Source organism: Channa argus, chromosome 16, assembly GCF_033026475.1.
Source record: "Channa argus isolate prfri chromosome 16, Channa argus male v1.0, whole genome shotgun sequence".
Taxonomy (NCBI): domain Eukaryota; kingdom Metazoa; phylum Chordata; class Actinopteri; order Anabantiformes; family Channidae; genus Channa; species Channa argus.
Genome location: NC_090212.1, coordinates 11,459,111 through 11,476,943, shown reverse-complemented (window position 1 = coordinate 11,476,943; position 17,833 = coordinate 11,459,111). Strand labels below are relative to the sequence as shown.

The window sequence follows — 17,833 nt, the reverse complement described above, 5'->3', positions numbered from 1 at the left end:
TAAAAATAGCGCTAATAACTTTTCCTGTTAAATACAAGATGTCGTGACTGTAAACAAACCCACTGTAAAATAACAGATGCCAATAATCCCATTAGTATGGGGAAATAAGAAGAAATACAATGCTTCCAGTCTCAGTACCTGACCGGTGATATTGGGGTTAGCTCCGTTTTCCAAGAGCAGTCGGGCCACATCTGTACGACCTTTGTAGGCTGCCCACATGCAAGCAGTCCAACCTCCCTAAGAATATACAGAGAAGAGAGAGAGAGAGGTAAGAGGAGATCTTTTCATGAGAACAAAACTGATTTACATAAATAATATATACGGCATACAGTCTGTATATGTATGTTTTTATAATAGTACGGAAGGGTAACAACAGTTTCCAATGCAAATCCTTACGAAGCAGGGAAAATCTTAGCACATTTTGTGGTAGGAAAATGTGCTATTTACAGCTGGTGTGACACACTTCCCAGTGAGTGAACAATATCACACAGGGTGGTTTGTTATAATCCAACTGTGATGATCTGTCTTGTGCAGTTTAGACACACCCCACACAGCAATGAGTCAGTTGATGTTCATAATTTTACAGAGAACAAGAAAAAAATGATTATGTAACACACATATATGCGTGTGTGAGTGACAATATGTAAAATATATATATCTAACAGTTACAGCACATCAGGAACATTTTTTTATGTTTCTGGAAATGTAAATTGCCACTTGTGCAGGAACATACAGACAAATATACTCAGCCCAAGTTAATAAATATGTGTATCCCATTCCCATCTGCACATTACCAATGTTCCCCAATATACAGAATAGTCGCTACAGAAAGCTTTCAGACGCTTGTCTGCTTCGCACTGTTCTGTATTCCATTACAAAATCATATCACTGCCCCATGCAGAGACAAGCAGAGCTCAGTAAATGGGATTACTACTGCAGTGGAGCCATCACACAGAAAGTAATTTCATTTTATTTCAATTTCAAGGCTAACAATTCATCCATTTCAACCAGCACTAGGGTCATCACACCATAAAAAAACATTCATATACATGAAATCACGACATCATTATTATATTTTGCATTGCGTAAACGTTACATATGATAAATTCACTTACAGTGAGCAGACTTTATCAACCTATGAAGTTTTCAGTTTAGTATGTTCAAAAGATCAGCAGATGTTTCATGTTATTTGTCTTTTCTAAAAAAAAAATCGTATAAACAATAAAGTCACTGTTACTCTCAAGATACAATATATTGCTATTCCTTAGTCTTGCCCCACCCTACATTGCATTTTTATTTTTTTTTACTTGGGATAATTTGTTTGGTATTCATGAGATATAAAATATCTTGCTACATCAGCCAGGTTATGTCTCCATCTGTATTCTTACCATGTCTCGATGCTCCAGGTTAGCATTGTTCTCCAAAAGTTCTCTCACCACCTCAATGTGGCCCTCCTTAGCTGCAGAGATCAATGCCGTCCAGCAGTCCTGTGCAGAGAGAGAACCTGTTACTGTGGAAATTCCCATCAGATTTAAAATCCATTTTGATAAACATTTGACAGAACTCTAAGTATGCTGGTCGAGGACTGGTTAAAGCACACAAAGGACCTACCAGCTGGTCGTACCAGGTGCTCATGGGAACACAGTGTCGCATGGACAAACAGAGTGTCAAAGAGTAGAGTATGAAGAGACTGCAGAGACTGTAGTATGAAATGCTTCTCCTACCTTCTGCTGCGTTAGTGTAAGAGTGCCATGTGTAATAGCAGGTTACATGTACAGGAGATGTTAATGAGAGGTGTGTGAGCAAGCATGCGTGCTCTTAAGCAGGAAGGTGTATGCATGCGTGAGTGTGTGGCTGCCTGCTGAAGACACAGGGTGTTGGCCAGTGAGACGATCCTGTCATTTAGCAAAAAGAGCAAAGGTAAAAGTATGTAATAAGTTGTCATTATGGTTCATAATAGCTGAGGAATAAGCCTGTGTGTGGTGAGTTCAGCAGGATTGAACATCATGGCAACCAGTGCAGCTACGTCTCCTTTGTCGAGTGAAAGATGTGGTTAAAATGACCTAGGTGTTTTTCGTCAATACAGTACATTCTTAATATTTCCACAATATTCTGTCCTTGTGTGTGAAGGTGTGTTCAAATTAGGCAGTTATAGGTAGATGGTTGGTGTGTGTGTGTGTGCATGCTTACAACATCGTCCAAGTTAACATTGGCTCCTCTCCTAATGAGCTCTTCTACTATGTCCACATTGCCCTGCTCCGCCGCCACCATCAGGGGAGTCTGTCCATTCTGAAACAAAGGGATAGATGAAACAAAAATTCTGAAGATTTTAAGACACCACAAGAAGAGAACAAGAAATTAAAGATTGCAAAACTACTAGATTAGGGATACTAAATAAACAGTAATATTATCTGAAATATTACACTTTTTTTACAAAGTGGCAGCATTACAATAAAGCATTCCAGTGTTTTAAACCTACTACCAGATACTTAAAAGATACGTGGTTTTAAATTTTTTTTAATTGCTTTTGGTCTATATCTGGATTTGGTCACCACCACATTATGTCATTTACTTGTGTAAATATTAGCAAATGTTACATATAAATACATTGGCTGATGACTATTTTCAGCCACACATAAATACACAATTTGTTCTCAGGAAATGCATTCTACTGGGCCTGGTTGGCCACACATCTCTCTCTCTTTTTGCCATGTGTATCATTGTCAAAGTTTTTCTCTGAGTAGTTAGTACTAATAACAACTATTTAATACACACTTTATTTATTTGATGTTTTATCATTTATCAACACTGAACTACCATCAATGATCATTAAAACAGTATAACAGTACACGATCATAAAGAACCTTTTGTTTCTGCATACTCTTTTCTAAAATAAAAAGCTTCAGCCAATAGAAGGATTGTTGTAACATAGCTGACTTACATCGCTCCGGCTGTCCACATCTTTGAACCTGTCCAAATGTGCTTTAATTGCAGCCAGATTCTCTTCTTCCACGTAGCTGAACAGACTTTGGATGGCCAGAGAGGTCATCTTCAGGGAGGTGGTGGTATCCATGGCTGACTTCTAAACTGCTGAACACCACTGTAGAGGAAGAGGAAAGCAGAGTGCTGCAGCATTCAAATAAATTAAACAACATCACCCATATATATTTGGACTGCACAGCTAAATGTATGACTGTACTAAGAGACAAACAGTTAAAATAAACAGTCATTAAAATGATGTTGGGGAATAAACTAATACTGTTCAACATGCAAACTCACCCACATAAAGGAAAAACAGGGAGACTAGGTCTTATTTTAAGGGAGCATCATTTTGCTGTACAAACACATATGCAACATATACACTTCTACAAATGTGGGTACAACTGCCTATAAATCGTTAACTTTAGAGTACACATGTACTGTATTTGTGTCTGTTTCCATGGCTACAATAGTACAAAGCACTGAACATGCTCATCAAACAAGAGTTAACGAGGCGTTCAGTTTAGTTCAGTCTGCCTGCTCATTCTGAAAACATGACCTAAAATCTGTCTGCTCAGTATAATAAATGCAATATCATCACAATGCTCTGCTCAACAAACTGTACAAAGTCATCAAAAACCACTGAGGAAAAACAATAGCTTTTATACTTCTTCTCTTTCCAGTACTAAGGATTAGTATAATTGATGAAAATCAACCATGTGCTCCAATTATATCAAAACTATCCTCAGTTCCACTGTGCTCCACTGCCCTAAATTGGGCTTTGTGAAACTTGTATACACACAAAAAAATTGTGTACTTTAGGGCTCTTAGTTCCTTAAGTACATTAACTGCACAGTTGCACCATACTTCACTATATATATATATTTGAAGTGAGGGGAAAAAAAGCAGTAACACAGGTTAGGCCATTGTCTGCATCTGACAAATCCATGCAGACAGTCCACTTTGGGGACATTATCTATAATTAGGCTCCACCATTTTAAAGATTTATTTTAAAGCCAGACAGACAAACCTGTTCTTTTATTGACTGAGTCATTTAACCCCTTTTACTCTAGCATGTAAAACAAGATTTGTTTCATAATTTGTTTAATATTCTGGCAGTGCAGCAAAAATTTTTCAGAAATATTTATATTCAAGAACTGTTTTCCAGTGCCTTCCTGTATATTTATTCCAACACTATCTTTAACTCAATCTTTAGGCAAGATCTCCACAAAAACTGGCTAAAAATGGTAAAATGTTTTCATGTATTTTACCATCAAGAAAGGAAAACCCTACAAAAATGACTGCTGATATGGTCATTTAAAAAAATTTAAAAAGCCATTAATGATTCATCAAGTTGAGCTCTCCCATCACCGACTCACTTCCTGCCTTCCACCCATAGTAATGTTAAATTAATCTGATACATTTATTGCTTGCAAACTGCTTTGGCAATAGGTTTCACATAAATTCTACCAAATATACTGCTCAATATTTTACCATAATACCGAAGACAAGCAGCACAGCCTAAGGTTAGTAATCTCTTAAAGGTCACATGCTTGTTGGGTTGTGAGCACAAAGGCCCAAAACAGTCAATTTAAAGCTGACAATCAATTATTATCTACACAGTCTTTCCTTTAATATGATCTCTGACCTTGTTACTTCCATCAACAACCACCTATAACTGTTCTCTCATAAAGAGTGGCATGCATAAGTATAAAAAAATCCTTTGTTTATGGTGAAGGCAATAGGAGCCTGTTGACACACCCTCCTCAGCTCTTAGTCTCTAAGCACAATGGGTGGAATATAACACCACACAAGAACCAATCAACATCTAGCTCGCTCTCTCTCTCGCTCTCTCTGTTGAGTAGTGATCAGATGGGACTTCATACTCATCCTTTTCACACAACATGCGCCAATTAATAAGCAGGAACAGAAAAATTACAAATTAAAAACAGTAGAGGCCATTAAAACAAATGACTAAAGCTGCTAAAAGATTGGAACTAAAAAAGATTAACAGAAGAAGCTCCTACCTTGGTGAAGGTTGAAACTTAAAATGTAGCTATTTAACAGCAATCTTTATCCCTTGGTCACTCGCTCACACAGTATCAACAAGCACTGTCGGGCTGGCACTCAGCATCCCCCCTTCACTCAAGGCTGAATATTAGATGAGGGGGTTGGCCTACGCCCATCTCTTCCCAACACAATAGGTGCACGACCAAACTTCCATTCATCGCATGCACTGGCTCTGAATTAACTGATAAAGATAAAAGGATGACCAGGACAAATTAAAATAGTTGCCTAATCTGCATTGTTTCATTTCAAAAGCAAAGAAATGAAAAAGAAATTTGAATGATGTTTATAGAAACTATTACTAGTACTCTGTAGTGATTGTGTTGTTCATCAATTAAAGCCAAAATGTTGTACTTATCCTGAATATTCACTTCTATTTTCTATACAAATTCCATAACACCTTTTTTTGTTGCATAAAAATATTTTAATCAAAACACTTTCAAATTAATATAAATCAAAAATTTTAAATACTTCATTATTGCTTCTAAATTATTTTTTCACAAGAATAAGAAGGTTGTAGGCAATGTGTGGGTTTGTCAACCAAAACAAGCCATTTAAAGATATCAACTCCCTGGCTTAAAAAGATCCTCACAGAAACATAGACACTCGTGTCACATAACTTTAATGCAAACACTTGATAGGATCTCTAAATTTAAACAGTCAGCTCTTCAGGGCTTGTCATGTGGGTGTGAAAATGCTGAACTGCTGAGGATTCAGTTCCCCACCACGTACCAGGATCTGCTCCAAAAACAGCTTCACTGTGTGTTGCCTGTAAAACTTTAATACCTCCTAACTGGTCTTTTTATATTAGTCTGTCTCTGTAAAACTGTATTTACTTGAGTAGGGTAAGTGTACCTATTAAGTCCACCTTCAACTTTTAAGTAAAAATGTGAAAAGACACCATACTATTTTTGAACTTAATATTTTGTCAAATTATGGCATAATTTGATTTCTTTTTATACATATATTTCATGCAAAATAAAATACATTGCTCTTTTTACCATTAGCTGCAGCTGTACCATTTGCACCACCTCAATATCAGTCAAAGAGGAGTCCATAAAGTTTCCATAAAGTATAAAATGATGAATATATTTTCAAGTGAGAAATTATTCATACTTTTACCTACACTGATAGGCCATAACATTAATACTGGTGGTCTTAATAATGTCATGGAGGACAACGGACATCATGGCTACTCTGAGCAGTCTGCAGCTACGCAGCACCTTATTCAGCAAAATATGATACACTGTGTGCAAAGCTAGTAGAAGTACACAAAGTAAAAAAAAAACGTTTCAAAACAGCAACTAGTAAAAAGAAAAAAGGGTCAAAGATCACTGTTTGCAAAGGTGGAACTGACTCTGTCAGGTGGGTTAAACCATCAGTCTTTAATAGTTCATAGTTTTACAAAAAAGATCATATTATTATATTAAATTACCAGTGGTATTAATGTTGTGGCTGATTGGTGTAGCTTCTCTTTGTATATCTATTTAATATAAATAAATATTATCCGCTGTGGCGACCCTGAACTCACGGGAGTAAGCCGAGAGGACAAAAAGTATATAAATATTAACCTAAATCCGCTTTTGGTTGGTTTCATGGGTATATTTAACCTAAGAATGCTATTTATAACGGAGGTTTCTAGAAAGAAACTTAACATTAGCCAAAGGTCTAATAAATAACCAGCTACGGACCCCGAGGGGGACGAGCTCATGCCGAGGAAATGCTGGATGTTTCTTGCCCATTTTACGCAATGATAGTTCTGGTACAACAGCTGCTCTGGGTTGTCAAAAAAGTTCACATCTGGATGACACACACATATTGGCCTCAAAGGAAACCGGGCTAAGAGTGGTATACTCTGGCCTTCCTGGCCCCTCACAGACGCTGTTGACCAGGATGTCACAGAGGGACAAACTTCCCGTGATTATCACTAGGAAGCAACAACAAAAAACAGCTAGCTGCACTTCCAGCGGCTAACAAGCTAATGCTAGCTCAGCGGGGCTAGCTGCGCTACAGGTCCTAGTTAAACCTACTTTTATCCGTAAGAGGAAAGAAAAGTACAGTGCAAAACTTGAAAACCTCCTACCAAGGCTGTGCTGGTCTTTAGTTTAATTCCGGTGAGGGGAATATGACAAAAAAACACCCCTTGTTTATGTCATATTATCTTTGCTTGTGTTTTAACCTGCGGCTACAGAAACATTACAACCGGAGCTCCACCTCCTGCTAACCTGGTTACAGTGGCGTCAACATGTGGCAGAGCAGCGGGGCGCCACGAAGCCCCCTAAGCTTTATTTGGTGTAGCTGCCAGGGGTGGGTTTGTTGCTAAAAATAACACTGTGCACTTCTCAAAAAAATATAATACTCATTTAGTTGCACTTCATTCTCATACTCCACTACATACCAGACTGGGAAATCCTGCACTTTGACTACCCTGGGTACTTTATCTGCAGCCCTGTATTGTTAAATTGCATTTATTGATAATACTTCTGTAGAACAAATACTGAATACTGAATGCTGAATACTGAAAAAGGCATGTACTTGTCTAGTTACTGCATACTCACAAGATTTATAGTAATTATTTAAAAAGGATCTCTGTTTAACAGAGTCTTGGTGTGGAACAACAGCAGCCCAGCTGGGAACAGTGGAGCTGATTTCAATGTATTACTTTATTTTTTGATTTATTAAGAATCTACAGCTACCAAATTACTTTTTTAACAACTGTAGCTGTTAAATACACGAATATGTGATGTAGTGCAGTACTCTACTAAAGTACACATAACTAGTTGCTTCCTGGCACTACTTTCACTTATAACAAATTATTTTTAATTGTCATGTTGATACTTCTAATTTTTTAAGAGTAAGGGTAGGCTACTTGTCCCACTGACACTTTTTGTAGACTCAAGTTTTGATATATGAAACACATAACATTTTAAAAGAATACATGTGGTTGTACTTGTAGTCTTTAAAAACTTTTACTGAGAAATTGCTCTTTTAGTACAATAATCTCCCCAGCAGCAGATAGACTAGTTAAAAGAGCTGCAGCTAAATTTACACAGTGTCAATAACCCGAGATTGATAGAACGATTACAGTATGCAATAAAATCAGTAAGTTTCATGATAGTAAAACTTTTAATGTCTGACATTTACTTATAATGGAGAATTATATTGCTACTTTTTCTTGAGAAAATAATTCAAATATTTCTTCTGATATTTCAAACTACAGTCTCTAATCACCTATTATGTTTCTGTTTGCATTAAAGAACAGACCAAGAACCTAAAGCTGATGGTCAATTTATTATGATAAATGTCTCTCACTTTTTGCCGTGTGTGTGCCTATTGTGAACTGCCTACACACATTGACACACATACAGATTAGGTGGACCTTGATAAAAGTTCTTATTACACCTAGTTGTTTGATTTTTATTTACTTAGTTGGAAAGTAGGTAAGTTATCTTAATAGAAGCACTAAATCAATAAAATGAATGTTAACAATAATTAAAAATCATTTTGTTCTGCCCAACCGCAACAGTGAAATGCACGGAATTCACAAGACCCTGAACCTACAGCCTAACGGAGTAATTCTTTGCCTGCATCTGCATTTTTTAAAAAAGGTTACAATTTACCCAGTCATTATTATTATTACTAATAATCATTTACATCACAGGACAAAAATAAAGCATATATCATTTTAGTGTTTAAAAATAATTTCTCTTTATTTTGCCACATAAATCAGATTTTTTATGTACTGTTATATAAATCTTTCAATAAATTTCCTTTGCACACAAAAAATAGTGTTGCACAGGCACGCACACACATACACAAACACATACACACTCACAGGCACCCACGCTCACATACAAACAAAACAAAATGCGCTATTTTTGATTTGGCACTTTGGACATGTGGAGCAGTTTGCATTGATCTGCTGGTTTGGGTGGCCATGCAGTGCAATAATCGCTATGTTTGTAGAATAACATCCCTCTCCCTTAGTTGGGCCATAGTGTGCAACACGGGGCCCAAGCTACAAATAGAGTTTAACTGAGACCACATCCACATCAAAATGTACGGATCACGTGAATACTGGTACACACAGTTATAAAATATGCAATGTTAGAAAGTCTTAAAAAGAAATGAAAATGTGTTCATATGTCAAAGCTTACTTCTGCAGCTTTGTTATTTTACAGGACATAAACACACCAAACCAACTTTAAAAAGGACAACTTTAAAGTGTTTGAAATCCTCAGATTATTTCCTGCTCTTATAAATACATAATGATGTGACTGTCACAAAAGAGAGTTTCTAACTGTGAATATAAAATGGCATTTAAAATTGCTTTCTCTGCACCACATTTTCTTCTCTAAATTACTAAAAGTGTCTCTTGGTACAGGAATGTATCACAGGGTTGGCTTTGAACTGCTGCAAGAGTAAACCAGATGATTTGAAAGGCTTAACGTGAGCCATGAACCTAAACAAGGTGAGCATACAGTGTCACTTACACTTTACAGTAGATGCAGCCTGAAACCTAAACCTAATGTAAGAGCACAAAATATAAAATAAGACCATTAACAATAATAGCTGGTCTATTTCTTGGAATTTTGTACAATAATATTACATATATAAATAACTGTCAGGTTTCCTCACAGACAAATGCAAATTGCACTCTTACATAATTTGTAGACTGAATATTATATGTGCTTTTATGGGAAGTGCATTAATTTGAAAATATTTTATTACATTACATTGCCCAGTAATAATTATGGCTACAAAATCTTTTCACTGAATATGGTAATCTGTTTTTTTGATTTTTTAGGATTTAAGACAATGATTTATTCTGTTGGACTTCCACTCATTAAATATTTTTGGATAGTCATAATAAACAGGTGGAAAATGTAACCCCCAACCCAAAACCCCCACCCTGACATGTTAGTATAACACATCAAAAATAATGTTGAATAAAATCATACCCACGAACATCAGAAATCCTTAAAAAAAAAAAAAAAAATCATGACAGGGTTAAAAAAACAAAAACAAACTCCCTTTAAAACAAACAGTTACATGATGAGTCATGTTTGTCAAAAAAGCAAAAGATATGAAAAATATATAAAGCAATAGAAATTAATTTAGTCATTTTTGAGTTCCTCTTTTAGACTTTCCACTGCTGGAGACAGACAATATCTGATTTGCATTTCTGGGACTTTATGTCTGACAAAGTAAATTCATATGGAAAGAAAAAATAATTAGGAATTAATATTTCAAACTGTTCTTTTCACAAACATTTAAAAACAAATTAATGACAAAAACCCTCCACATACTGCACTTTTTATTCTGTTTGCATAACCTGACACCACTATGGTGTAACTGCATTTGGGTTCTTGCAGCATGCCAACCACACTGAGTACATAGAGGGTTTAAGGCAGCTTGGAAGTCTTCATTTCCACTTACGTAATGTAACCGCTATCACGCATTAGTATACACTGTGGCCATTTTTATATCTTGCTATCTTATCCATGTCAGGGTGACTTTATGTCAGTCTTGCTACTGGAGGTTTTGCATTTTTTCTCTGATTCCTAAAGAATGTCCAATATTTGGTTCTTTGTCAGCTAAACAAGTTTTCCAGACCCCAGCTCTCAGTGGTTTCAAGTTTAAGTCAGTGTTTCTGCTGCTAAAAGCACTGTGCATCACTGTCCCGAGCTTCATGTGGCTTTGTCTTTCTGGTTGCAGTTGTTGTCTGTTCTTTTGTGCTCTTTCTGGTTGTCCTGCAGGCTGTCCTGCTCTTCTTTGGCCTGCTGACATCTCGATTTGACAGGTAGGGCCAGTACCACCAGCACACACACAAGATGTAAGCAAAAGTACCAAGACCTGCAGTGTAAAGATATTGCAAAGAGCTCAGAGCTGTATTTTATTTAGTAATATTTGGAAAATGAAACAAAATGAAATGAAAATGAAACAAAACACAGAATTGTAAGTCAGATTTGTTTTGCCATGCTAGAGGTTTGGCTCTGGGCATAACAATGTCAGTCCTTGCTTCTGTTTCAGCCTAAAATATAAAGTATCAAACACCTGCTGGATGGATTGCCATTTAAATTTACATTTCTAAATTGAGCCCCAACTTTTTCTCAGTCTTTTTTATGACATGTTCAATTTTAGTAAAACATAATAGGATGAAACGGGAAAAGATCCATTTTTAAAAATCTTTAAAAAAAAAAAAAAAAAAAAAAAAAAAAAAAATCACTGGATTTAGCCATAACAGCTACTTTTATTTGACACAAGAATGAATTAAACTAATCTATGTAAAACCATTTACCAAACTAGACGATGATGTTACTGATCTGAACAATACCCACAGATAATAATGCATACATCTTAAACTTCTACCACCTCCTTCTCCAATGTCGTAACTGCTTTAATGAGACTGTTTAATACTGCCTGTCTAACAGTCACATGCTGATTTAACAGCATCCCTCTCCTGACTGACACTGGCCGTGGTTCGGGCCTTCATTTCCCAGCAGCAGTCGAGCAACGTTAAGGCTGCTCATTTAATTTGCTCCTCATCAATCTTCCCCAGCCTTCACTCATTAAGCTGTCTTGTTAACTGTTATAGCCTAGTCTGAGGGTGGCAGTTTAATGAAAAAGCGAACTTGATTAACAATATAGATATTACAGTAATTTTACACTCACGTGTGCAACTGCCCTGACTAATTACTGTATAGAGAGGCAGAGGCTATAATATTATCTCTTGTACTCTGATGTTTTGTTTAATGGATGGAGGCAACAGAGCTTAAAGCAGTTTTGTAACAATCAAACACACTTACCTGTAGAATTTAAGTGATGGACCCACAGCAAGTAGGACAAATGGCACCACTGTGTAGCTAATGGCAACCTGAGTCCCTGCCCACGTGATGACATCATAGATGCGCTTATACGAGTCAGAGACCAGAAAGTGTGGTCTGATGTTGTGCCTTATCTGGAAAAGAGGGGAAAAAAACATCCTGTAAGTTCATCACCATAATAGTTAAGTAAAGATATCTAAAACAAAACAATAATTTTCACTCAGTAAACTAGACTCGGATTGAGCTACAATAGCTGATCTTGTTCCTGTTATCTTGATGGAGACATTACTGCTGCTCATTATCTGCCCATGTCTCTTTGCCCTTTCTCTTTCTGTCTTTATCATCTCATTATGACTCTTCAGATGCAGTGGAAAGTCGTTTTATAATATAACTGTGTCAGTGGTCTCTGTGCTCTACTTCAGATAAAGACGGAGAAAGACCCTGCAAGAACTCTCTTAACACAACAAATCCACTTTGTGCTTTCCTTCCGAAGTAGTTTATCAGGACTTTTAGTGTGTTTCTTCCAGTAGCATCAAGCCACTGTCTTTAAATAAATATCCCTCCTTTCATGGCACCAGAGTAAAGTGGTCTGGCTCAACAAAAATTAGTGGTTATGCCCCCACAATTAAATTAGGTGTAAGTGCTATCGTACTTTATCATAACCCCCTTGCTCTCTATAAAGGGGTTCTGCTGTTTGTTTGCTAAGTAGCTGTGGTAACTCTAAAGAGCCCTTATCTTTGGTGTGGCAGTGAAAACAGAAACAAGTCAATTTTCGTGGCATAAGTTCTTAAAAAGTGTTTGTTATTCACCCACTATATTAATTATAAGCTGCACAATAACAACAGCAGAATATACCTGTACTACAATTTTATATCTATTTGGCTCAATCTGGGAAGAAAACCTCTAAAACGTTCGACTGTGTCAAAAAAAAGTGCGTGTACACACCGCTCGTGCAGCCATTGTCATGCTGATGCCAGTGAAGAAGGTCAGGTAGTAGCCGGGGTACACCCCATGCCACATAGCTGATAACAAGAACGTGGCAGCAGTGGGGTTAATGGGACAGCGCTCATAGCACACCCTGAAGAGGGACATGAAACACACCCAGTGTTTGGGTCAAGACAATTCAAGTTGAAACAAAAGACAGGTTTCATTCCAGGCACCATTTGAAAAATATAACAGAAGGATAGTTTTCTTAATCTTAAACAGTTTTTCTTCTTAAAAGTCACATTATAGGTTGCAATATAAGTAATAAATACTTGCTTCCGCTTAATTAATATAAACATTCTACAAATGAGAAATATATAATAAATAATAAATATTGCATTTGTGCCCACAACAGCTACTGTAGGATTTGTACCGACTCAAATTAAGCAAAGTAAAATGTTCTTACCTTTTGAGCCAAAGAGCTGTCTGGATATTCCAGTTGTCTATAAACATCTTGTAACTGGTGGCCAACTGAAATTAAAAAAACACAATATATTTTTAGGATCTATCTGAAAAAGGCCTTTATCTGGATTTAGTAATAGTCCTTATTAATTTCTTTTTTAAAAACAGCCTAACCTCAATGCCTGGGATTCTGACATTTGAGATCATGTCCCACCTCGGGGAGCCATCTTTGTTATATCCACTGAAACCAAATCCAGCAGCATTGTTGATTGCATCAGCTGCAGGAGAATAGTACAACTGTTTGTGAGTACAATTGCAACAACACTGGAGTACAAAAGCTACCTCACTTGCACTGTCAGTGTAGTCATTTGCAAGAATGAAGAGTTGCAGTGAAGAGTTTAATTCAGCACTAGATGGCAGTGTAATGCCAAGAAATGCTGTTAATAAGAGCTGGAACTTTTATTTTTTGGAAAACAGACTAAAACATCCAAATATTTCCAATTGGCTCAGTGAGTTCATATCACTCAAATGAGGAGTGGCAATGAAAAACCAAATGCTTATATATATATATGCTTTCAGGCTCTTTTGATACCTGTTTGCCTAATTTGCATTTGATCAATCACATCCATTTTCTCTTTTCACCTTTCCTGCATGTTACAAATTCAAAGGCAGCATACAAGAATCACTCAATGTACAGAGTTGCAAATAAAAGGCAGGATTAGAGTAACACAAGAATTGTGCCTTTACTTTTGTTCTGCAAAAAACAAAACCATATCAAATAGGTCAGAAGAAATGTGTTCACACTCCAGCAATAAAGCCAGCACAAACTTACCTAGTGTCCAAACGAAGTAGTACTTTGGTCTCAGTGCCAGCATGGCCAAGTAAAGGTAGACAACCTGCAGGTGAAAGGGTGTGGAGCTGACAAAGTCATCATCTATGGTGTCCTCCACTGGTAGCACTTTGCAGAGTGACAGATAAATAGCCAGCGAGATGGCACACGTACACAGCTTGGAGATCACAGCATTCTGGGTGGAGGTGAGAAGAAAGAGAGAGATACAAACAAATACTTTTGTTAAACCTAAGTAAACTATATTATATTTAAATAAGTTGTTTTTAATTCAAAAACTCCAGTAAAAAAAAGTCCTTTGAACATTCTCCTGTATTTTATATTTACCATTGTCTGTCTTTCATTCTTTTGATTTCATGTTTTATGAGATAAATACACAATTAACTTATTAATGCATTATTCAGGAAGAATACTGATATAACCTTGAGGTTTAGATATGTGGGTCATTAAATTCTTAACAGTGTCTAAGTTTCTGCTTCTCTAAAGAAAACCAAATGCAAGATAATTACGCCTGGTCTCTTAAAAAGCTCCTCTTCTCTTTTTCTAACATTAACCAAATATGCACTCAAAGAGAGAACTTCACAGTTTAACGTCCTATTTTCTAAAATCATACCTACTGATGATGTATGCAGGTGCTCTCTTTGAGGGTCTTATAAAGCCAAAGCACAAACATTAGGTCAGTTTTACCAGTCTCACTGGACTAAACTGGACTAAATTCTGTTTGTTTGTCTGTCCTAAGTGTTGTGTTTTACCTTGGGCGATGGTTCGATCTGCTGGTGCCTCCCATTCTCTTTGCCGTTGGCATTCTCCAGGTGCCGTGGCTGATAGCATGTGCCTTCAATGAAGGCCATGTAGTCATTGTAAGAACAGGTGGGCCCTGCCAAGATGCCCATGAAGTTACAGTTGTAACTCAGATACTCCAGCAAGCTGGGCATTCGACTTGAGAGCCCCAGGGAGCAAAAAGGAAATGTCAGGGCTTAAGCATTATATTGATTCACATTCATTACACAGTCCCGTATGAAGATCCACGACTCACTAAACCTTGTGAGTTGATTTAAAATACAACACAATACTGTAGTATAACAAAATAACTCTGACTTTGGGTGAATTTGTGGTTTTACCCTGCTCAATTTTATCTGCTAGTGGGGCAAAATGCAACTGGATGAATAGGATCTTTCGTTTTGACTGCTAATTCCTCACCTTCCATGTCTGACTTGGTGACTGACTCACAGTAGCACAGCAAAGTTTTATGAAACAAAAGGTTGGTGCCTCACATTTAGATTCTTAACAGTAATTGCAATGATTGCGTAACAATGGCCTTTTCTCCTTTTTACTGCAATTCTCTTGCAGACTGGTATCTGTCAATAGCTCAGAAATACTTATTTACAACAACAACTTTTTAATAAAACTTGGTTAAATTAATTCATCATCTAAAGCTTTAAAAACATACCTGAGTCACATACCTGATAGCTAGGTATTTCTGACTGGGAGTCAGCTGACCCTCTCTCTTGGTCAAACCTACAGACAAAGAGAGACACTTAAAGTAAGATAAAATGGCGTAGTACAGAATACACAGACATGCAGTTAATACAATTGTAATGAAAAGCCCGATTCTTTAGAGTTGTGGGGATTGCAACCGCATGTAGCCAGTATTAGAGGTAGGTTCCTTTAATTGTAACACACAGGCTCAGGGGCCAGGATACGTGTTAATGTAAATAATATAATCTTCATTCAGCTGAGTTAGCAGGGAGGAGGAGAGAGAGCATCATAAGTATAATGCAGCAGGGAGACCAGGCTGCTGTTTGTGTATGTAAGAGCTTTTCATCTAAGACAGGTTGTTTATACAGTTCTTTTGTGATGCCCCCATAATAAACCTTGTAAAAGGACAAATTAAATCTTTGACTGATATTCCTAATAGCAGTTGCCTTTATATAAAAGCGAGAAGGTAAATAAAGCCTTTGCTATTGTTTGGGCCAAATGCGTCTGAGTATCTGATTGGTTTTAATTAATCTGCTCTTTGTTTATGAAGACCTGCAGTGACTGCACACACGTGGCCAGCCCTGGCATCATCGAGTACAAGTGAGGTTGCCTGTACAGCTCTTTGTGCAAGGCTGTATTGGCTACAATTAAATGTTTGATGCCAGTATAAAAGGACAACACACTGTGCCTTTAATAACTCTGTGCCTTAGAGCAAGAATTCGAGCTGTGTCTCTGGAGTATTTTTGCTGTACAGAAACATAATAACGGTGCAGTGGATGTGTGTGTGTATCAATATAAACAGCAGGCAGGTATCAGAGTGTTAAAGGTCTCTAAGGAAGGGGATTACTGTGTTGGTTTCTCATTAGAATCATAGCTGCAAAAAGAATGTGACCTCACCAGAATTTAAAAAGCTACTTTACACTACATACACTTACATGGACATCAGTTGTTATGTGACTGCTGACTGTGTTTAGTCTTGAGTGCCATAAAGATTTGAAAGTCTGACATCAAGTTTTCATCCATCTATTTTTCAGATTTAGCAGAATCAAAAGTCTTCATCTGTGTCAAATCCAGATGAGCCAATGGAAGTTGATCTGGATCTACTGAATTTCTAAACTAAAGCCGCTCTGGCGTCACTTTTCTTTCAAATTCAGTTTGTCCTTAAAGTAAGCCATTAAATTTCAATAATATTGTACATATGTGCATACAACTTATACGTCCCTTACACAACTCACACTGTTCTTTCTTGTTCACTAATCTGTTGTCAGAACTGACTTCTCACTCGAAAACACAACCATGTGATCGCATTTATATACTACTGAACTGTTATTTTCACTTCTGTTGTGTCTAACTCCCCTTTTCATACAGTGTCTCACACACACACACACACACACACAGACACACAGACACACACACACTTTGGTCTTACCATCATGTATTTCAAACACCAAGCTGGTAATCTTCTGTGTTATAACCATCATGGGCCTAACAAAGGGCAATGAACAGAAGAAAATACATATAATATGTTGAACAATTGCTTTTCCTGTTAAACTGGTAGGCCACATCAACCAGCATAAGTGGAAGGAGATGCTGTTTTAGACACAGTTTATAGCGCCATGGAACCAATGGCTTTAAAGGCAATCTTTACAGTAATAATAGTAAAATCAATTGCAGTCTTTCTGTTGATGCTTTCTTACACAAGTACAAGCTCTTGACTGCTGTTGCTGGTGGTGGCATCAAGTTAAGCTACAGATTCAAGAATACAGCAACAGACCTGAGATTTACAGGTCTTGTAATAAAACTGCTTTTTGAGAAGAAATGATAGATTACCTGGTCCTGTAGATTAAAGCATGTTTGACTACAGGGGTTGTTACACTGACATTTTACAAAATGTGAATTTGACATTTTCAAAGAAAGCAAGAACAGCAGACAAGGTTTTTGAATGAGTGCAATTTTTGCCATCACAGAGGCAATATGGGGTTGCAACAGGTTGCTTAGCAACTAGCCACCCCCACCCTGCTGGGGGAGCAGGCTGTCTGCTTGAGTTATCAGACAGTCTTAAGGAATGGGAACAAATGACAAGGAACTAGAGTCTCTACCAACATTCTCCTGCGGAAACAGCTGAGCAGCGGGACAAGTTCTTGTTTCTGTTGAGCTCACACCAGCTGAGTCATAAGCAATAGTCCCCAGACTCTTACTGGTAACTTCTCTTTTTTACCATTATTACCCTCCACCTACTTATCTAATT

The 17,833-nt window shown here is 37.2% G+C and overlaps 2 protein-coding genes across 8 annotated transcripts in view; both read right to left on the bottom strand.

The window, feature by feature from the left end:
- Positions 1-7,287, bottom strand: part of kidins220a (kinase D-interacting substrate 220a) — a 40,630-nt gene extending 33,343 nt beyond the window's left edge. For 5 of the 6 annotated variants that reach the window (XM_067480925.1, XM_067480927.1, XM_067480929.1 and 2 more), the window contains exons 1-5: positions 7,130-7,287; positions 2,942-3,100; positions 2,191-2,289; positions 1,389-1,487; positions 139-237 (exon numbers count right to left, since the gene is read on the bottom strand). In XM_067480925.1, coding sequence (XP_067337026.1) covers positions 139-237; positions 1,389-1,487; positions 2,191-2,289; positions 2,942-3,073 — 429 coding nt within the window. In that variant the 5' untranslated portion in view covers positions 3,074-3,100; positions 7,130-7,287. Of the gene's footprint in view, positions 1-138; positions 238-1,388; positions 1,488-2,190; positions 2,290-2,941; positions 3,101-5,006; positions 5,231-7,129 lie in introns of all 6 variants that reach the window. The other variant, XM_067480926.1, reaches the window with a different exon arrangement.
- Positions 7,288-8,725: 1,438 nt separating this feature from the next.
- Positions 8,726-17,833, bottom strand: part of mboat2a (membrane bound O-acyltransferase domain containing 2a) — a 33,138-nt gene continuing 24,030 nt past the window's right edge. For both annotated transcript variants that reach the window (XM_067480932.1, XM_067480934.1), the window contains 9 exons: positions 17,015-17,070; positions 15,570-15,624; positions 14,859-15,045; positions 14,092-14,284; positions 13,434-13,537; positions 13,264-13,328; positions 12,819-12,951; positions 11,856-12,007; positions 8,726-10,902 (listed from right to left, as the gene is read on the bottom strand). In XM_067480932.1, the coding sequence (XP_067337033.1) occupies positions 10,737-10,902; positions 11,856-12,007; positions 12,819-12,951; positions 13,264-13,328; positions 13,434-13,537; positions 14,092-14,284; positions 14,859-15,045; positions 15,570-15,624; positions 17,015-17,070 (1,111 nt within the window). In that variant the 3' untranslated portion in view covers positions 8,726-10,736. The remainder of the gene's footprint in view (positions 10,903-11,855; positions 12,008-12,818; positions 12,952-13,263; positions 13,329-13,433; positions 13,538-14,091; positions 14,285-14,858; positions 15,046-15,569; positions 15,625-17,014; positions 17,071-17,833) is intronic.